Source organism: Carlito syrichta, unplaced genomic scaffold (assembly GCF_000164805.1).
Source record: "Carlito syrichta isolate Samal-C Ts95f unplaced genomic scaffold, Tarsius_syrichta-2.0.1 Scaffold239811, whole genome shotgun sequence".
NCBI classification, from domain to species: domain Eukaryota; kingdom Metazoa; phylum Chordata; class Mammalia; order Primates; family Tarsiidae; genus Carlito; species Carlito syrichta.
This window is the reverse complement of record NW_007183907.1, coordinates 125,741-148,355: the sequence shown is the minus strand read 5'-3', so window position 1 is coordinate 148,355 and position 22,615 is coordinate 125,741. Positions and strand designations below refer to the sequence as shown.

The window sequence follows — 22,615 nt, the reverse complement described above, 5'->3', positions numbered from 1 at the left end:
GAGATTCTGAGAAATAATTCTTTCTAATTCTATTTGTTGTGTGGAGTTTACTCTCACTACAAATCTAAAAAGAATAGCTCGGAGGATCCCCCCAGCATCTCTCCATGTTTATGTATTTAAAAGTCTAGTTAACTCCACTCTATATGCATCTTAGTATCTTTTCTTCTGTAATGAGACATGCCTCATGCCTCAGTTATTACTTTTTATGTAATGCCACTAACCTGCAAAAGGCTATTATAATCAAAGTTTTGAGGAATACAGTGGCAGTTGGTGACTGAAAATGAAAATGGTACTGAATGTCCCAGACTCTTTCTATTTCAGCATCTTTTATCTCCTGCTAGGAGCTCTGGAATGTACCTCTTGCTTGTGCTTCAAACAGCAGCAATCAAAATACAGGGAGAGATAAGCAAACTGGAATAAATAGGCCATGAGGGCAGTTTTATCAGATTTTGTTTATGTGAAACAGACTTATTTAAATGAGGCACTTAGTTGCATTGTCCAGCAGTGTAGACACCAGTTCCACATGCATGTGAGAGTAACAAATGTCTTGTCATTCCGTTCCCTCTTTTCAAACACAGCCGCATGCACATGCATATACACACATGCAAATTTACAGAAGCATGTTATTGCACACATATACAGTCACATATTTATACCAAATACACACATATACATGCGCACATTATGTGCACTCATGATATTAAATAAATGAATAATGTCTACCAAACTTGCCTTGAGAGTCTTGGAAAGCAGATCTAACAGACAATGCCTTTCTCTTCTCCAGGAACGTGCAATATATAGAACTACAACTTTGATTTCTGCTTACCTCTCTCTCTTTCCTGGATCTCAAACCAGCTACTGAATCTCACACTAATCTATGCCCATACAGTGGCACAACCTGAGACTTCTCACGCATTCCATTATAATGATAAGGCTAGAAGGACAAAAGACAAGCAATTTAAATATTTACTGTTATCTGATTTGCCTTTTGCATTTTTGCTTTCTTTGATTTTTTCCTTTCTCTCTTATCTAGACTTGAAAGAGTGGATTGCTTAAGCCCGGGTTCGAGACCCGCCTGGGCAACTTGGTGAGATGTCATCTCTACAATAAATCAAAAATTAGCCGGGCGTGGTAGTGCACGCCTGTAGTTCCAGCTACTTGGAAGGCTGAGGTGGAAGGATCACTGGAGCCCAGCAGGTCGAGGCTGCGGTGGCCGGGAGTGGCCACTGCACTCCAGTCTGGGCAACAGAGTGAGACTCCAACTCCAAAAAATAAAAAAATAAAAAGGAAAGTGTTTTGTGTCCTCCCTCATTTCGCTAATCATCCTTAAGTGGACTAGCAGCACGCCGATTAGCTAGTTCTCTGTGACTCTAGAGGGTTTTTTTCATAGTAATGTCACCAGGGTTATTACCATTGATAGTAATGACTTTGAAAGAGACATCAAGCCAGCACGGTGGCTGAAGCCTGTAATCCTAACACTTTGGGAGGCTGAAGTGAGAGGATGCCTGATCCCAGGGGTTCAGGCAACTTGGTGAGACTTCATCTCTACAATAAATCAAAAAACTAGTTGGGCATGGTGGCGCATGCCTGTGGTTTCAGTTACTTGGAAGGCTGAGGCAAAAGGATTGCCTGAACCCAGCAGGTCGAGGCTGCGGCAGCCAAGAGCTTGCCACTACACTCCAGCCTGGGCGACAGGTGAGACTCCAACTCTAAAAATAAAAAATAAAAACAAAGAAAGAAACATTTTGAAAGAATCTTCTGTAAGTACCTCTAGGTACCATCACAAGACAGTGATGACTTTGAAAGAAACTTCCTGGAAGAATCTGCTATAAATACCTCTAGATACCATCACAAACAAGGAGCCTAAGGAAAAAAGTCAAGGAAGGCATGTTTCAATAAAGTTAGGTCATTAATTATTTTTTCATAGCAATCATTTCTTATTTTACAAATAATGTTTTATTTTAAATCGTTCTGTTATGTCCCAGAAAGTTAGACAAGGACTTAGAACACTTTATAGTCATTTCAGTAGTGAAAAAGCCAACGCATTCAAATGCTACAAGATTTGGTAATCATCATTTAAAAAATTAAGTGACTAACCCAGGACATCCTCTTTTGTGACATGTCTGTTTATGTCTTATCCATTTTCTGTTGGGTTCCCTGTCTTTTTTATTGTTATTTTGTAGGTTTAGTTTTTTATATATTCTGGTCAGAAGTCCTTTGGTGTATTTTGTACTCTCTTAATAGCATATTTTGATAAACTTATGATGTTAATTTTAATATTTTCCAGATTATCTTAATGGTTAGTGTTTTGTTTATCCCATTTAAGAAATGCTTGCATAATGATGCAAAAGTCTTTTTCCATGTTACCTTTCTTATTTAGTTCTATAACCTACCTGGAATTTTTGAGTATGGTAGAAACTATTTCTTCAATACAGGTCTGCTGATAAGAATTCTCTCATTTTTATCCTCTGAATTTTTTAAAATTTCAAATTCAAATTGAAAAGAAGTTTTTATTAGGTATGGAATTTGGGGTTGGAGTAATTTTGTTTCAGTGCTCTAAAAATACCTTTGTATTATCTCTGGCTTCCATTCCATTATTTTTGTTATAAATTTATGCCTTTTTTTTTTTTTTTTTTTGAGTCAGTGTCTCACTCTGTTGCCCAGGCTAGAGTGCAGTGGCACAGTCACAGCTCACCACAGCCTAAACCTTCTGAGCTCAGACTGTCCTTCCACCTCAGCCTCCTGAGTAGCTTGGTCTACAGGTATGCACCACCATGCCTGGCTAACTTTTTTATTTTTCTTAAAGATGAGATCTCACTATGTTGTCCCAGCAGTCTTGTACTCCTGGACTCAAGCAATCCTCCCACCTTGGTGTCCCATAGTGCTAGGTTTATTACCATGAGCTGCTGCACCTGGCCTGTAAGTCTTATTGTTGCTATTTTTAAGTTAATGGATCTTTATTGACTAGATAATTTTATATGTTCTCTTTATGTTGGTAGTTAGCAGTTGCACAATGATTGGCCCAAGTGAGATCTGTTTTGCATTAATTTTGCTTGAGAATTATAACACTCTTGAACAGTGGTTTGAGCTGATATCTTTCATTAATTTTGGCAATTTATCAGACATCATCTCTTAAAATGTTGCTTTTATCCAATCATACATGGGATAGATCCTACCTATATGCTTCCTATATTCTTATCTGTGCTTTTCTTCTGTACTTTAATCTCTGTATATTTTCCTGACATAACTTTTAGCTTACGAATTCCATCTTCGACATGTCTACCTATTACTAAATTCATCTATTGAATTCTCAACTTAAATTATTTCTTTTTTCAATTCTGGAATTTTTATGTGACTTTTTAAATAGTTCCCAGTTCTCTGATATACTTCTTTTGCTATGAAAATTCTTCAGCTTGACACCCAATTTCCAAAACACTCTGATCATTATTTTAAAGTTGTAGCTACAATATCTGGATATCTGACTTATTCTATATGTTATCTCTTTTAGTCTCTTAGTTTTCAGTGATTTGTTCTTATTGTTCTGGAATGCCAGGTAATTTTTTATCTAATTCTGGACACTGTAGTTGAAAATAGTAGCAGTAACTTGAGGCTGTAGGTGGTTTTAATCTTACTCCAGAGATTTATTTTTGCTTCTGACAGATAGTCTGGACAAAGAATAGCACAGTAATCCAATCAGGAATTTGGTCATTAACAGTTAGACTTCAGGTTTTTTAAAGAACTGGTCTGTTTTAGATTCATTCTTGCCTCCAGGTTATAACCTTTCAGGGGATCCCACAGAAAACCTGAGGTACTTATCAGGGCACCTCTCCTTGATGGGCCCTGACCTGCAAAGTTTGTTCTCTGCCCCCAGCCTCACAAAGAATCTAAAGGTTCTCTTCTACTTCTTTACTCATGTGGAATATCAGGCTCCATATTTTGTACCTCCTCAAGTTTGTCCTCCTCATGGCTCTCTGGTGCCCTTCCCATTCTTAGTAGAAGGGTTAATCTGCATCATGACAGTCTACCTGAGGCAGAAATCCACTTCTCATTATCATTTTAATTTGTATTTCTTTCATTGTTAGCAAAGTGAATTACCTTTTTATGTGTTTGCAGTCCTTTCCATTTCTTCTTTTATCAACGGTTTTTCTTTCAACTCTTCTATTTATCAATGTTTGCTTATTTTCCTATTGGGTTGTTGATCTTCTTCAGCTACATTTTTTGAAGTCTTTTTGTATTAAAGATATTATTAACACTTTAATAATATCTTTAATAATTAAAGTTATTATTTTTAATAATAAAAAGTGCAAATATTTTTCCTTGATTTGTAACTTTTGAAACATTTCTTATGATTTTTTTATTCAAAAGTGTATTATGTGTGTGAAGTCAAACATTTCCCTATTTTCCCTATTCTGTGTTGTAAGGCATAATTAGGCAAAGTTTTTCTGCTCTTTAAAGGGGTCCTCAATGGTTTCTTCTGTAGCTGTGTGTTCAGGAAGTATGTTGATGAGCAACTGAGAAGTATTGCATTTCTAGAATTGAAAGAGTGAAAGGTTATGATGCAATGTTAACAAGTCCAGTTGGAAGTTTTAAGTTTTGTTTTCCTTTTCCCAACCTCATCCTCAGGAACTAATGAAAGTAACTAAGATTACTTTTAAGGGTTTGGGAAACCATGAGACAGTTTTTCCTTCTTATGTTATCCTTTTTCTAGGTTCTCTCATTTGCTTTTATATCATCACTTATTGTATATTGACATCTCTCAAATACCCACATGTTAAATTCACAATTCTCTCCTCAACTCTGGATGCAGAAGCTTGTTTGGCATCTCACTTAAATGACCCTACACTTCAGACTTTAAATCTTAAATGACTTTCTTCTTTCCCCACTCTGCTTGTTGTATATGTCTTCAATTATTGACCTCTGTACCATCCATCCACCCAGGCTGAGAGCTCAGTCATCTTTGAATCATATTTCTTGACTGTCAGCCTCAGTAAATCATTACCAAGACTACAAATTCTATCCCTGAAGATCTCTTCCTTGGAAGAGATTATAAACTGGATCATTCACATCCTTGTTTTCTCCTCACTAATAGGCACATGAAGTTTAATATATTCTGGGCACAATAAGTATTTATGTAATAAAAATAAATTTAATCTTCTCTTGAATATTGTACAGAAATAATTAAAACTTTTAAATTATGGGTTTTCTCTTTTTTTATTTTTAAAGATGTGAGTACAGTTCAGGATTAGGTAGCTAAGCGGTCATTTTACAGGTCAACATAAATGGTGCCCACTTTGCCTGATTAAAGATCAGGTACTCTTATTGATGTTATGTACCCCCTCCACTCTCCTGGCTGTTTCCCACTACTGCCAATCCCTCTCTTATATTATTATGATAAATATTCACCTGCTGGGCTCAGGTGATCCTTCTGCCTCACCTGAGCCCAGCAGGTGAATATTTATCATTATTCACGACTATAGTTCTGGTTACTTGGAAGACTATAGTCTTCCAAGTAACCAGAACTATAGTCTTCCAAGTAACCAGAACTATAGATGTGCATTATCAAGCCTGGCTAATTTTTCGATTTATTGTAGAGATGAGGTCTCACCAAGTTGCCCAGGCTGTTCTTGAACCTGTGGTCCGCTTATAAGTGTAAAAATGTGGTACTCAGTTCTTTGCTTCTGTGATAGATTACAGAATATGGTAGACTTTAAATCCATCCAAGTTGCTATGAAGTTCATAATTTTATCCTTCTTTATGGCTGCATAGTATTCCATTGTGTATATGTACCACACTTTTTTTTAAGTTGGAGTCTCACTCCATCGCCCAGGCTGGAGTGCAGTGGCACACGTGCTCATGGCTACCCCAGGGTCAACCTGCTGGGCTCAGGTGATCCTTCTGCCTCAGTCTTCCAAGTAGCCAGAACTACAGGTGTGCATTATCAAGCCTGGCTAATTTTTCAATTTATTGTAGAGATGAGTCTCACCAAGTTGCCCAGGCTGTTCTTGAACCTGTAGGCTCAGGCAATACTTTCACCTCAGCCTCGATGTAGCCTATTTTTAAAAATCCAATCCACTTTCGATGAGCAGCACGGTTGGTTCCATGTTTTTGCTATTGTGAACAGTGCTGCAATAAACATGCATGTGCAGGTATCATTTTTATAAAATGATTTGAGTTCTTCTGGGTATATTCCCAGAAGGGGGATTGCTGGGTCATATGGAAGACCAATTTTTAGATTTTTTAAGGAATCACCACATTGTTTTCCACAGAGATTATACTAGTTTACACTCCCTCAAACAGTGTAGAAGTTTTCTCTTTACCCTACATCTTCTCCAGCATCTGTTGTTTTTTGAATTATTAATGATTGCAATCCTGACTGGAGTTAGGTAGTATCTCAGCGTGGTTTTAATTTTCATTTTTCTGATGACTACTGAGCTGAGCACTTTTTCATGTATCTGTAGGCTGTTTGTATGTCTTCTTTTGAGAAGTGTCTATTCATATCTTTATCACCCACTGGGGAGAGGAGAATCTATTAAGTAATTGGTGCTGGGAAAACTGGCTGACCACATGCAGAAGATTAAAACAAGACCCCTACCTATCACCAAACACAAAAATCAACTCTAAATGTATCAAAGACCTAAACATAAAACCTCAAACCATAAGAATCTTAGAAAACACAGGAGACACCCATATGGAAATTGAAACTGTCAACCAATTCCTGCTCAAAACCCCAAGTGCCCATGCCATAAGAGACAAGACAGACAAGTGGTACCTCATCAAACTGAAAAGCTTCTGCAAAGCCAAAGAAACCTCAAGAGAGTGGGGAGAGAGCCCACAGTCTGGGAAAAAATATTTTCCAATTGTATATCTGAAAAAGACCTAACATACCAGATCTACAAGGAACTGAAATGTGTTGAAAAGAAAAAAAACAAACAGCCCCATTACAAAGTCAGTATGGTTTTAATTTACATTTCTTTGATGACTAGTGACACTGAGCATTTTTTCATGTATCTGTTTGCTGCTTATATGTCTTCTTTTGAGAAGTGTCTATTCATAAATTTTGTCCATTTTTTAATAGGTCTGTTTTTTGTTTTTGTTTTGTTTTTTTCCTTTTGGCACATTTGAGTTCCCTGTGGATGCTGGTGTAACATTTGGAGATACTGAAAGAGGCACAGGACAAAGAGCTGGTATAAACCAAGTATTTATTGGGGGAGAAACTCCCGGGTGAGGTCCCGTGGTCCAGAAAGATGGGCCAAGGGAGTCACACCCAAGGAGGGGCAGGCTTGGGTTTTTAAGGGTGCTGTATTTGGGGAGGGTGTTGGGGGCAGCAGTGAAGTGGGGAGACAAAGCATTGCATCCGGCATGGGCTGGAAAGTTTCTGGTTGGCCCTTCTCAGCAGCTGCCAGCAGGTTTCAGTAAGCTGGTATGTGGTTTGTGGGTTTAGGGTGGAGGGGCGCATAGGGGATCGGTGGGTGGAAGGGCAGATGAGGGAAGGTGAGTGCTGCTTCTCCCTGGGCCTAACAGCTGGATGTTAGCCTTTTGTCAGATATTCAGTTGGTAAATATTTATTTTCCATTCTGTAGGCTGACTCCCCGCTCTTTTGATGGTTTTCTATGCTTTGCAGAAGCTTTTCAGTTTGATGAGGTTCCACTTGGTCTGTCTTATCTTTTATGGCATGGGCATTTGTGATTTTGATCAGGAATTAGTTGCCTATTCCAATTTCCATAAGGGTGTTTCCTGCGTTTTTAAAGATTTTTTATAGTTTGAGGTCTTACATTTAGGTCTCTAATACATTTAGAGTTGATTTTTTTCTCTGGTGATAGGTAAGGGTTCTGTTTCAATCTTCTGCATGTGGTCAGCCAGTTTTCCCAGCACCATGCACTGAATAGATTCTTCTCTCCCCAGTGGTTGTTGGTAAGGTCCTGATCAAAGAGGGGATAGTTGAACAATTGAGGTTTTACCTCTGGGATTTCTGTCCTGTTCCATTGGTCTGTATGCCTGGTCTTGTACCAGTACCAGGTTGTTTTGATTATTGTAACCTTATAGTAAAGTTTAAAGTCTGGAAGTGTGAGTCCTCCCACTTTGTTTCTTTTGCTAAAGATTGTTTTGGCTCTTCATGTTCATTTATGTTTCCATATGAATTTCTGTATCATCATTTCCAGGTCTGAGAAGAATGATGGTGGTAATTAATAGGTATTGCATTGAATTTGTAGATTGCCTTTGGTAGGATGGACAAATTTTTTTTCTTTTTTTGAAGTCAGAGTTTCACTCTGTCGCCCAGGTTGGAGTGCAGTGGCATGCTTGTGGCCTCCGCAGCCTCGAACTGCTGGGCTCAGGCAATCCTTCTGCTTCAGCCTTCTAAGTAGCTGGAACTACAGGCTCATGCCACCATGCCCAGCTAATTTTTTTATTTATTGTAGAGATGAAGTTTCGCCAAGTTGCCCAGGCTGGCCTAGAACCAATGGGCTCAGGAAATCCTCTTGCCTGGGCCTCCCACAGTGCTAGGATTATAGGCATGAGCCCCCATGCCTGGCAGGATGGACGTCTTAACAATGTTGATTCTCCCAATCCCTGAGTATGGAACATTTTTCCATTTGTTAGTGTCTTCTTGGATTTCTTTGAACAGTGTTTTGTAGTTTTCATTGTAAAGGTCTTTCACCTTTCTGGTCAGGGAGATAATAAGGTGTGATTATTTAAATCCAATTTTCCATTCTGTGTCTTTTCGTGGTACATTCAGTCCATTCACGTTTAGGCTGACTATTAAGATGTGAGATTTTATCCCTGTCATGAGGCTCTCATAGAGTTGTTGTTGTTGTTTGTGTATTTATTTGTTTGTTGTTTTCTTTTGATTTTTGAGTTGATATATGTGTGTGTGTTTTTCAGTTTTGCAGTCATGATGCACGCTGTGTTGATTCTCTGTTTTCCTGCATTCTTGAAAAAAGCATTGTCATTCTTTTTTTTTCTTTCTTTTGTCCTTAATATCTTCTTAAGTGTTTCTTGTAGAGCTGGTCTGGAGGCAGCATAGACTCTTAGGGATTGAATATCTGGGAAGGATTTTAATTCTCCATTGTTGATAAGGCTTAGCTTACCTAAATAGGAAATTCTTGGCTGGAATTGTTCATCTCTGAGAACTTTGAAGTTTGGAATCCAGTCTCTTCTAGCCTGTAGTGTTTTTGTAAATAAATCTGCTGCTATTCTAATTGGTCTTCCCTGGTAGATAGTCTGACCTTTCACTCCTGTTGCCTTTAGGATTTTTTCTTTTATACCTACTTTGTGTAAGCAAACTACTATGAGTCTAGGAGTTGGTCTTCTCATTTGGTGCCTTGCAGGGGCTGTCTGAATCTCTTGTGTTGGGGTGGTCATATCTCTGATGAGATGCAGAAAGTTTTCTTGGATGACCACATGGATTGTTGGTTCCAGGCTGGTCTTATTCTTTTCTACTTCAGGGATACTGATCAGTTGTAAGTTCTGTTTCCTAATATAATCACACATCTCTTGAAGGCTTTTTTTTTAAGCTTCCTTTCTATGCTTTTAACAGTTTGGGTTAGTTCCATATTTCAGGCTTCAAGCTCTGAGATTCATTCTTCTGCCTGGTTAATTCTGCTTTCCATGCTCGACAGTTTATTATTTATTTCATTTACTGTATTCTCTATAGCTTGCATCTCATAATTGGTTATTTCATGCCTTCTTCTTGCCTTTCTTGATTCTTATTCATCTTTTCTAACCTTTTCTTGATATCTGCATTTGTGGCAGTCAATCTGGACACTCTTTATTGTTTGAGTTCCAAGTCCGTATTCTCATGTACTATCCTTTATGGACTTTGTGGGGCCTGTGATTTTTCTCATTTATCATAGATTTTTTTTTCTCTTTACTTCCGCTGTTCAGTGAGAGAGGGAGTAGTTTTCACTTCTCTTTACACAAGCCCCTATTCTTCCTTTAGCAAAACCTCCAGACTTTTTCAATTTTGAAGCCTGGTTGGGAGTTAGGAGTTGTGCTGTCCTTTTGCAGCTTTGAGATTTGAGTAAAGTGTGCTGGGGAGTGCTAGGATTTGAAAACTTCCTTCAGATCACAATGTTCACTGACTGGGGTGTGGGGCTCCAAGGACCCACTTGCCACCATCTTACAGTATGTTCACAAAATGGGAACATATGTATCTTCCCTGAGTACAAAATAAAAGGGGAGAAGAAAGGACAATGAAGAGAGCAAAGAAGAAACAAACAAAGCCAACCAAACAGATAAACAAACCAGTGAAAAAGCAAAAAAAAAAAAAAAGGAGGAAAAAAACAACAAAAATGAAAACCGACAATATGAGATTTTCACACTCATGTATGCCCTTGTGTGAATAAAGGAGTAAAACAAAAACAAAGAAGCAGTAATGTAATCCTTGAGCTCCCTCTTGTGGCAGTTTCTGAAGCTTTGCATTTCTTGTAGGTGTGACCCAAGCACCTCTGCTCTTGGGTCATGGCAGAGGGGAGGAAGTTCTGACCTATAGCTCTTACCTCCTGTTTACTGTGCAATGAACGGGGAGGATATGAGTCACCTCCAACTGATCTGCCTGTGTTCAGCTCTAATGTGTGCTGATCAGGACGCACCCCCCTGGCTCATTTGTCTGGTGAATTGCTGGGGTGGTGGCTCATGCCCGTATCTCAGCACCCCAGGAGGTGGAGGTGAGAGGACTGCCTGAGTCCAGGGGCCCAGGACCAGCCTGGGTAACCTGGCGAGACTTGTATCTACAACAAATAAAACATCAGCCAGGTGTGGCGGTATGTGCCTGCAGTTTCAGTTACTTGGGAAGCTGAGGCAGAAGGATTGCTTGAACCCAGGGGGCTGAGGTTGCAGTGGCCATGAGGGTGCCACTGCACTCCAGCCTGGGTGGCAGAGTGAGATTCCAATACAAAACAAAAAAGGAGTGGTGTCACTTTAAGACACCACCACTCATCCTCTGCTGGGTTCTTCATCTCCAATTGCAGTCTTAGACCTGCAAAAGTTTCAGCTAGATGGAGATGGAGAACCTGGCTCTCCTTGGTGTGCCTGTCCTTCTGGGGATAGTGCACCCAGGGTATCCTCTTTGGATTGGCAGTGATCAACCTCAGAGAGTGCTGGATTTGCCCCTCGGTCTCAGGTAGTAGCTTCACTGTTCACATGGGCAGGCCAGAGCCTATCTCTGGCTGGGGTGCCAGGACAAATGTTGTAGGGATCTCCTTTCATATCCCTTCCTCTACTGGGACTCGGTAGCTAGTTTCCTTGGTGTATTTTCACCACAGTTCCTGCTGCTAATGTCTGATCTGGCACTGAAGGCTGTGGTGGCAGGCAGTGCCAACCGCAGGTGTTTTTCACTGCTTTCTTCCAGGTTTGGTGACTGAAATGGTCCCTGCCTCTGGGCTATGGATTATGCTGGGATCTCAGCTGCCTGCGGGACAGCTGCCTTAGCAGGAGAGCTCAGGTCACTTGTTCTTGCATCCCCACTGAGTCAGACACTGGCATACCCACTTGCTGACAAACTTGCAAGCATATTCGTCCTTGTACCCACTCATTTATGTGGTAGCTCACACATTCTGACTGACTCTGTTGCCATCTTGGCAGAACCCCTAAAATTATGGATTTTCTGGCACTTTATCTATATCTGTATTTGTATTTACAAGTGTCCTTGCTCTTTAAGTTGTAAAAACAATAGATATTTAACTAAGAGGTAAGAAATTATTATCCTTTCGACTATCTGGGAAATTTTTCACAATATGAAACACAATTCCCTTCCTACTACATTTAAGCAACTTATACAACTTCAACCATAGCAAATAGATGACACACCTTCTAAAGCTGTGTAAATAGAAAACAGTTCATGAGGGAAGTCAACTAAAGACCTAGATTCTCAGGAGTCCAAAATGGGAGGTCTCCTAAGGAAGCAACTGAGTCATTCATTTGTATTCAAACAAACAAAAAACTGCACTACCAGGAGAATGAATCCTCCAGCTTTCAGGCATGCCAAAGGCAAAATAAGTTCTCTCTCTTTTTTCTCTTGAAAGGTCAAACTACATAAACTCTTCTCTCACCCTCCCCACACACACTTTCCTAAATTTAAATTGTAAAGTGTTCTGATGAAACCAAATTTTCGTGCTACCAGATTCTAATTTGAGAAATTATTTATACATGTATGTGATTTTCTCATACATTAAAGAGAATTTAGAAGACAGCACTCAAGTATTCAAGTGACTCAACTGCTTCCTTCTTTACCCTTTTCTGCAAAAGTTTAGTCCCAGGAGTATTTTCAAATTTAAGAGGGCAATGGAGGGTGACAGAACAATTGGCCCTCAGGCTGGCATAGTTCTCTATTGATTGGGGACTGTGGCCTTTCTCTGTTTTAGCTCCAGATGAGGACACACCTAGAGTGTCTGGGAAAAGCGAAGACTCCAGTGACATAGAAATTACTACAGGTCCTGATGGTAAGATTCTGAGCTGCTTGAGTTCATGCAAACTACATATTTTCTAAGTGTAATCTAGGATTAAGAGAGCTACCTGTTCTATGAATCAACATATTTTGTTAGAACCAGGCAATTTAAAAAAAAAAAAAAACATTTTCTACTAGAAACTAATAAAAATGACTGCCTCTCTTTTAACTGTCTCTAGCTGTTTTAAAATAACATTATGCCTTAGTTTAATCATACATTGCAATTCTGAAGCCACAGTATATAATTCCAAGGCTAAATTGAACTGAAGTCTACCTGGTGAACTTCATGGAAACATCACTTATTTCTGCAAGAAGCACTTAATCTACTCTTATCGCTGCTCCACTCAATAGTTAGGACAGCCCTAACTGGAGTTTGGACTGAGATTGTTCTCACATCTTTATTACTTTACTTCATGTCACATCAGACACGTTGGCCAAAAACTTAGTCTTTAAAAGCACCTTAAAAATAAATTTACAAAGACCCTTTAAAATGCACATCTAATTTTGAAGGCATCAAAGATTCTGACTCAGAAATATTAATATCCTCTTTCCCCTGCTCAACAATGCTGAGAGCCCTTTGAAATACCATTACTTGCATTAGAAAATCAACTATTTGATTTAATAAGTATTTAATTCCATTGACCCATAGAGCTTAGGAGGACCAGAATTGATCCAGTGATCAACTATTTAAATATTTGACTGTTTGGGTTATTTTAGCCAAAGGAAAAAAAGCCAAATTACCTTGGGAAAAACTTAGCCAGTGGTGGATGTTATTTGGGAGTTTTAAGTAGAGTTTTCTATACCAGATATTTCTTCCTCTGGTAGACTCACCATTGCCTAAATTGTCTCCTTAATTATAAGCCCCCTTCTGCTTAGACTACACAAATTGACATTTGACTTACAGGCATGCATTACCTAGAACAATGATGTTTTTAAACCCAGGACTTATCCATTAACGGCTGTCACGTGTTAGTCTTGATCAGTTGAATGAAGCCTACCCTGGCCCAGTTGAGACATTGTAGACATAGTTCTTAGCCATTTCTTTACAAAACATCTTCTGAGGAATATCAGACCCATACACTGTTCCTTGAATAAAAAAGGAAATAAATGTGGGAAATACTGAGTTTTAGTCCCCACTTGGAGATTCACCTCACACAGTAAAGTATTACAGACTCTAAGAAGCCTCAGTGGTAAAGAAATCTGTTTAACATGGTTTACCGTTGCTTTTCTCAAACTTATTTAATCATGGAATTTTTTTCATAGTAACATTTATGAATAGGCTTTAGGACTAAGATTCTTTGGTTGAAAGAAGAAACAAATAAAAAATGCTCTTCTGTATTTTATCCTGCATACTCCCACACTGAGAGGGGTAAACTTACAATAATTTTGAGGACCAGGATGGACAGTGCACAGATGCTTATACTTATGTAGATAGAGGTACTGTATCTGGCCTGTTTATATATGGGGTTTAAAATGAGTTCACACGTCATTAGAAACTCAAGATAGTTTGCAGGTGAGAACAAGGAGACCTGCTTTTAAAACCTTCCTAATTGGGAGAGAGTTGAATGGACGCTGTAAAATGTCATTCCCTCTTTCAAGCCTCTCTGGAGTGTGAAAAGCAGCATCTGCCACTATATTGGATTCATCAAGCTTTCATGTTTGAAAAAAACCAATTTAAGTTGTTGGCTTTGTACAAATAAATAAAAACCACCCAAATAAGGAAAAAAACAAAAACAGAGAATACTCATTCAGAGATTACTAGAATAAGGGTGGTCATTATCACATGTGTTTGGTAGATTCAAAGGCAGTCAGGGCAGCGGGAAACCTTTAAAATTAACAAAAGGCAAGACTTCAAGCATCATCTGATTGAGGTTGTTGGCGCAGAGAAGCTAGAAGTGACTGACCAGAAGTAGGGCACCTTCAGTGATGGGTTTGGGCAGCATATACGGCTTTCCCTGGTTGGTTGCAAGTTGGAAGCAGGGGCAAAAAATAGGGAAATGAACAGTCACTGACCAAGTCCTGACCATTCTGAGCTGAATGGAGCAGAGATTGTTTTTTGGTTGGCCAGGCTGGTTGCTACAGAGGTGTTAAGTTAGAGTTCTCTTGTTATATATGATCTGGCATTGCCCATTTATATATTCAGTCTCTCAGCTTATAATGTAGGTTTTGATGCTTTAAAAATATCAATCCAGTTAGAACTGCTGACCCTTGGAAATTTTCACAGTGAATGCTATGCCTGCTCTGAGCTACTTCTGGAGAATTGCAATAATGATGAATTCTATTTTCATGAAAATGTTCACATAGACTACACAGAGTCGAGTGAAAGCACACATTTCATCATGGTTTCATCATGACTATGGGATCTGGTTAGATGTTCTCCTTTTCCATTTCATGGTCACCCACTGCCGCTGCACTCATTGGCAAGTTCACAAGGTCCGTTTTGAATTCTAACATTGAACACAGGCAAACCAAACAGGTCTATTGACACTAGCATTTTGGAGGGAGCATCTTACCTCTCTGCATGTCCATGATCTGTCTTATTTTGTCTTCTCTCTTTATTTTATGAGGTATCTATTAAGGCCTTTGAGTTTATCCAAGGATGGTGATAAATACTTGTACACCCAAACAGCCAATCCCCAGATCTGAAATTACAGTTCAGCTTCTATAGTTCAGAGAAGATGCAGTTCTGCCCTCCTCCAGCCCCACCAGCAAAAATCTACAAGAATAGTCCCAACATTTTGAATGAATGAATGAAAATAAACTGAAGAGAGGCATAGATAGGAAATCAGAAGAGTGTCAAATCACAGGCCATTTTTAATATGTTTAAGATATTTTGGTTTAATTTGGTTTTCTTTTCTGGCTACAGTTGAAATGAATACTCAGGTGGACAGTGTAAATGACCCAACAGAGAGTCAACAAGATCAATTCATAGGTAAGATGACCCTGTGGTGACATTTTCTATTGATGAAGCAGCCATCGGAACTGCTTGCAAATGACATGTTGGATTTCCCCGGGTTTTGCCAAGTCCCACAGCATAGCTTGGGCTAAACTTTTACAATCTTTAAACAAAATAGCATGGTGTAAGGAGGAAAAATTACCCATAGAATCTTGCCATCTTTAAGAGAAAAAGCTGAGCAAAGCCCAGCATATTCAAATCACACATTACCCTGGTTTTCTGTGCTTTGACAAGAAAAAAAAACCTTTCCAGCCATCTCACCCCCTGGTCTCCTGGAGTAATAAAATTATTATTCAGCAACCCCAAGCTGATTCTGAAGCGTTGCTTTTCTAGAAGCTACCTGCTGAGTTGTTTAGTATATCTGTCTTTAAGCATAACATTAAATCTTTGCCCTGGAGTGTGTATAAAGGCATATGAGTATGTTTGGACAGAAACAAGCCTGTCCTATTCTCTCACACCACTACCTGTGGGCCTGTGCACCTGCACAAAGGTTTGTTAAAGCTGAGTGAGCCTCAGGGTACTAACAGGAAAATAAAAAACCTGGACCAGACCATGTGTAGGAGTTTTTCCAGACCAACATTCTAAACCTCTCAGAAAAAACTAAAGTATGTCTAGAATGATGAGTGGTCTGTAATCCTTTTCCATATTCTGAGGGCTGGTGAATTAGAATTAGAAGGAAGAAGTCAGGCTCGTTCTTAGAACTGTTCTGACTTCTAGCTTAAAATATTTCATTATAAAAAAAATACGATGGCATTAATAAATCATGGATCCTCGAGTGTAAGGTACAAATGATGTGTTGACACTGTTGCCTCACAGCCTCTCCCTACACTTCCTGCATGTTCTCAAGAGTGCTCTACACTCTCCTGGGAGACCATGTTTCACCAGGTGCTTAAGCTCCAACATCATGGCAGAATAAAGTTTGTGAATGTGTGAAATAACATATCTGTTCTTTGCATCATGGTATTGAACATCATTTAAAACTACATATAGCTCAGGCACGGTGACTCACACATGTAATCCCAGCACTTTGGGAGGCCAAAGCAGAAGAATCTCTTAAGCCCAGGAGTCCAATACCAGTCTGGGAAACATAACAAGACCTCATCTCTACAAAAAATTTAAATATCAGCTGGGTGTCGTGCTATATGCCTATAGTCCCAACTACATGGGAGGCTGAGACAGAATCACCTGAGCCCAGGAGGTTGAGGCTGCAGTGAGCCAGGATCATACCACTGCACTCCAGCCCGGGTGAGAGTGAGATCCTGTCTCAAATAAATAAATAAATATAATGGCATTTGTGTAATCCACGTATTACATTAGACAGCTAAAAAAATATAAACTCATACAAACATGACCTTATAAACATTTCTTCTTCTTCTTCTTCTTCTTTTTACCTTATTCATGTATTTAAAACATCCTGCTAAACTGCAGAAATTATATGGCTAAGAAGTTTCCATTAAAAAGTAATGAAGTGAGACTAAACCTGAACAATTTAAAATGCAAACTCCCCAGAGTTTCCTTACCTTTTATCCTTTTGTTGTCAACAAACTATAGACTTATCTAGATTTTTTTCTTATAGATCCAATTGTTTGGTATTTTGTGTGTGTGATCAATATCCAAATAAAGTACCAGGATAAGTCTGTTTTCCTTGATTAATGGCACATTTTCCTTGAAAATAAACATGAACCTATACATTACCCCAAATGAATAAGTTAAAGTCCAAAATTAGTTTAAGGAAACTCAGAATTTCAGAAAGTAGAAATGATTTGCCTAGGGTCACTTGGCTAATAAGTGGAAGCTTAAATACTCACAATTCAAAATTATTTGATGTACCATACTGCTCCCTGAACAATAATGGGTTTCTAAACATGGTTGCACAGAGACAGTATGGCCTGTGCAACTTCACTGACTCCCACAGATTCATACCGTAGGATTTGTAGAGATTATTTGGGAGTTTGACAGGAAGAAGGAACTTTTGTTCTGTGAATTGTACAATCGAGGAAATTAACGGAATACAGTGAAATGGAACTAGAATTACAGGGTTCAAAGACAATACAAAAATGTTTGGTGTTGTGTAATTTATAATTATAAAATTTCTGGGATACCATAAATGATAACAATAAGAGATGGTTATATGAATCAATGGGACACTTTACAAATGTAAAAATTTTGCAAGAAATGTTGAAGGGCAGTAAAGACAGAATCTGAACTTTTGGTTCTGGGGAAACATGGAAGACTGAATGTAGCTTCCAGAATGAGTTTTAAGAGGCCTTATAACTTCCACTTTTGTGCTATCATAATGCTTTATCCTGGAATCCAGATACCTTGGAAGAAATATAGGCTATCCTATAAAATGAGGGAGGCCATGTGAAGTGAGGTCCTAGAAACTAAGAGGCCATTACGTGTGGGGGTCCTGCCCCTGCTGGGTCTGGGGTTTCCTGAAGGAGAGATGAATAGGCGAAAGAATGCATTTTGGACACCTGCTTGCAGGCCAGATGCCTGCATTTAATAGAAGGCAAGTTGTCACATAAACGTGACAACTAGGAGGTGGGGATAATTTGCGTCATCTTGGAGTCAGTCTGATACAAGTATTAATTAATTTTATCTAGAATGAGGGGAGAAGAGGGCATGGCTAAATCTGTGACTGGTAAAGAAATAACACTTATTAGCCAGGACAGGAGGACTTTGGTCATTTTTGGGGTTTAATAATGTTCTTTTTTTTTTTTTGTCATCTGTGTTTAGCCCTGATTATGGTGTTGTTTTGATTTGGTCTTCATTCAATACAGTCACAAATGTTGGAGATATCTATGGCAATATGTGATGTTGGAATTACAGGTGTTCTGGTCCTAGTGGGTACCACTTCTAGCAATTGAACTACCCAGCTGAGTCCAGGCCAGATCATAGAATCACGAAAAAGAACAAATCACCGACATTATAAGCCATTAAGTTTTGGGTTTCAGGTTATAGATAAAGAGACAGGCCCTATGGCTAGGGTCCTGGGTAGTGCCCATTGGAACCTTGAAACACTTGAGGTAAGAAATTTGAATTGATACCTTTGCCTAATTAAATATGGGACTTCCAGCTCAAGATATTAAAGAGAAGACTTGAATCTGCACAGGGCACTGTATGGGGAAAGAAAAAGGCTCCCAAAATTGAAACTACAAATGCACCATGAGTTTAAAACACAAATTTATGTGACCCATAAAAACTGAAAAATTAATTTAATTACTGATTACAGACCAGTGCTTATTCCTGGTATATGTGACAAATGAAAATGTGGAACTATCACATGAAATTTCTGTAGAAAACAGCATTTTTCTGAAGTTGAGTTCACAATTTTTAGTCTTACAAAGCACACAAGAAAATAATCTATTGTGAGTGAGAATCAGTGGCTAAAATTACAAAATAACTAATCTTACGAAATGTTGCAAGAGAAGACAATTTTGAAAATAACTATATTTAAATGACAAAACAGATCAAAACAGATATAAAACAATAAGAAAAGAGTAACATTACAAAAAATTGACAAAAATGAGAAAAGCAAATAAAAATGTAGTAGTATAAAAGACAAGTGAAGAGACGAAGAATAGAAAGGGCATAATCAAGGCATGTTAAGTTCAATAGAGTTCTATAAGGAGATAAGGCAGCGTAGGGTCTTGTATATGGTTGATACCTGAAAACTAGGGATTGCAGATGTAAAATCCAGAATCAAGACGAGATACCTTACACTCCTGCTGGTATTGACTTACAAAGTTAGCAACACCAAATGTTATAGAGGATGTAGAGCAATGGGAACTTTCATACATGACTGGGAATATAAAATGGTACAGCCACTTAAAAAAATTATTGGTTTCATATACAATTAAGCATATATCTATCCTGTGACTCAACAATTTTGTTCCCAAATATTTGTTTGAGAGAAATGAAAACCTTTACTCACGAAATTTCTCTTCAAAAATATGCATAGCAGTCTTATTCACAGAAGCCCCAAACTTGACACAATACAACTATCTCCTAGCAGAAGAATGGATCCAAAAATTCTGATCTATGCACATGATGGAATGCTAGTCTACAATAAAAAGGAACAGACTGCTGTTAACAAGTAGCAACACTGAATCTCTGAAACATGATGCTGAATGAAAGGAAAGACACAAAAGAAATACTTGTGTGACTACATTTGTAGGGAGTTCTAGGGCAGAAAAAACTAGTCTATGGTGATAGAAATCAGATCAAGTGTTTGTTCTAGCAAGAGTGGGGTAATAGGGAAGGAAACTTTCTGGGGTGATGGGAACATTGTATATCTTGATAGTGGTGTGTGTTCAATGTATGCATTTTTCAAAACAGATTGGATTGTGTACTTAAGATCTGTGTGTTTCTGTATAGGTAGATTGTACTTCAATTTTAAAAGTCTAAAAATATAAAGAGTGTAGTTTCTTCTAGGGTACAGTATCTTCTCAGATTTCTCTCATGGGCAGATATTTAATAAGTACGATCTCAAGTTGTGGCAGAATCATCAACAACTTACGTAAAGCACCATTATGTAATTGTTATTCTTATTTATATACGGATCCCTGGAAACTGGAGTGTGCAAATGGGCCTGAAAAGGGAGGACACATCAATTCAAGGTTAGGTTTTTCAAAGAATACTTTGAAGAATTGAGTTAATCGTCCCCATCAGCCGAAGCTCATTGTCAATGTGGCTTACATTTATTAGCAGTGATTTATATGCTCTTTAAAGATACCATGTGCCAGCAATTACAGCTCAGATATCCAAAGCTCTTTGATAGTCAAATAAGATATTCCTAGGCCTGTTTGAGGGGTGAAAGACATTTAAATGGCTGAATTAAAAAGATATTTCTTGCTAAGCCTATGAAGATGCCTTATCTTTAATCTAACAAATGGTTTCTCTTTGTCTTCAGCAGGGGTACAAGATGAAGTGGAGGAACAAAGAAATGGAACTAAATGACAGTCCTCGGCATTGCAAGGCCTCTCCAGGCCCTGGGGGAGCTCTGGAAGTTAGCAACTCGAGCTGTGGAGGAGGGTGGGGGTGGGGGAGGCAAGTCCCATTAAAAGACGGGGAATCCTTTTCTCTTATTTCTCCTGCTGCATTTTGTTCTGTTTACCTGCAGAAAAAGAAAGAAAAAAAAAAAAGAAAAAAGTTTCCTTTAGTTTGATGGAAGGACCCATGTTAACACACATCATTCAGGCACTGTCCTTGTAATTTCTGTCTTTTTCTCACAACTTAGCCCCGGGGTCACAGTGGATCTTTGAACACTCGCACATGTATCCTGGCCCCTGTCTGCTTTCTTGGTTATTTCACAAAGCTGGTTGGTTGTACAGTGGTTACTTCAAGGAAAGAGAAGGAAGATGTTTATTTGATAAGCTACAAGCTAAATTTTAGGAATCACCAAACCCAATTCCCAGACAAAGGAGGCAGAATTGAAAATGGGCAAAAGCCTTCAAAGCCACTTGGAAAAGATCTGGACAATGAGTAGGAAATATTTTATTCAGGGATCCCCAAGGTACACTTTGTTCCATGTGGCTAATGAGGAATGTGGAAGCTGGATTTAATCTAGAGCAGAGTGCAGAGGCATAGCAAGGCCATGGGGTCTCTTCCTTCCTGGCCCAGGATGGCAGGTGCGTCCTTCTGGGACATGGACTTTCAGCAGAGCTTCCTTGGTTTATGATGTCTATACCATGTGCTTCAGTGTGGAGCCCACCAGTGAGGGTAACTCTTTGCTGCCTTATTGTAAGGGTTGGCCCTTTGCTAGGCATTGGAGTTAAGAGCTAAGGGAAGGGACCACTACATGTGGGACCCAATATCAAAAATTCCACTTGAAATCTATTTGTTTTTAGTAAAAGAACATTCTGTCTTTACCCAAAATTTGATGGCCTACACAGCAGAGTCTCATTTGAAGTTAGGGGCAATTAAAGCTTTTGCTTGTAATTCTGGCTTTCTAGTCAATGTTTAAAGAGTGATTCATTCATGCAAAGTCCAAAGGTGACTTGATGGCTGGTCCTCTCATACAGAAAACCATTGAGTACAGCCATGAAGGAAAGCAGCAGTACTAACAACCCAAGATACCAGTGACACAGTGGGCACAAGGGAAACTGGCCCAGAAGAGATCAGGTGTCATCACAAATGTCTATCCCAGAGTCAACATAAGGTGAAATAGCTGCTTCCCACCGCCTCTCTATGTTCCATTGTTTGTGATGGCCATTCCATTGTTTTTGGTGGAAACGTATCATTTATTACATATCTTCCTCATAAGGGCCTTAAATTACAAGTTACTTATATTGTTTTTCTTAATAGAGGAAGAAAAATAGTAGATCCAGTTGAGTAGTATTTCTAAAATCAAAGGATGTTCTGCTTTCTAAATATCCCACCATACTCTTCAGTTTTGTCTTCTTTGAAAAATTCACCTTCTTATCTTTCTATGACTTTTGTTCTGGCCTTTCTAATTTTGTTGCTCCTTCTCAATGGCTTATTTTGGTATAATGAGTTATAATTCTGCATATGTAATATTTTTTAACACCCTTATTTTTTTAAGCTGCTCGTCAAAATAGCAGCAATGACATCTAAGTGACTTCATGATGTTGGAACATGGCCACTTCTTCTCCTGTCATTATTCCATAGTTTGATATGAAAGCATAGATATCCTCTACTGCCATTAGTCACTGCTTTCTAGAAAAGAAAGGAAGAGGCTCATTTTAAAGAATCCAAGAAATTATGTCATCCAAATATTGGCAGCTTCTATATGCCATGCCATCTTTGTAACTCAGTTGAAAGTCTCCATCATTCTTGTGAAGTACTTGACATGTGCAATCTGCCAGGAGCTTTTCTCGTGACTTCCAAATGCTAGTGTTACTCAACCTCAGTAATGAGTTACAGTTGAAAACAACACAACGGAGATGAGAAGGATGAGGTTTTCTAGTGGACAAAAATGAAGGGGACCTAATGCTTTGCTAGAAACAGTCAAGATTGGATTTGTCCTAGCCCTGGCCTTTTTATCATCAATGACAGCCATTTTATTCATTCATTTTAAATGCTAGTGAGGTAGGAACGGGAGGAGGGAGTTTCTGTCTGAAAACTGTAGAAAAAGCAAAGTCATCTTTGCATCCAGGAAATTAAGAGAATGAGGGGTAAATCTCATCAGCACCACTCCTGAGTTTGTTTAAACTTCATTCTGTAGTTAGATTGCATTTTCATTTTTTGCTTCA

At 38.7% G+C, this 22,615-nt stretch overlaps 1 protein-coding gene across 1 annotated transcript in view; it reads left to right on the top strand.

Moving 5' to 3' along the window:
* The window catches only part of MACROD2 (MACRO domain containing 2), a 161,452-nt gene extending 139,641 nt beyond the window's left edge, over positions 1-21,811 (top strand). The window contains exons 6-8 of the mRNA XM_008051866.2: positions 12,360-12,437; positions 15,309-15,374; positions 20,317-21,811. Of these exons, the coding sequence (XP_008050057.1) occupies positions 12,360-12,437; positions 15,309-15,374; positions 20,317-20,360 (188 nt within the window). The 3' untranslated portion in view covers positions 20,361-21,811. The remainder of the gene's footprint in view (positions 1-12,359; positions 12,438-15,308; positions 15,375-20,316) is intronic.
* Positions 21,812-22,615: the final 804 nt, after the last annotated feature.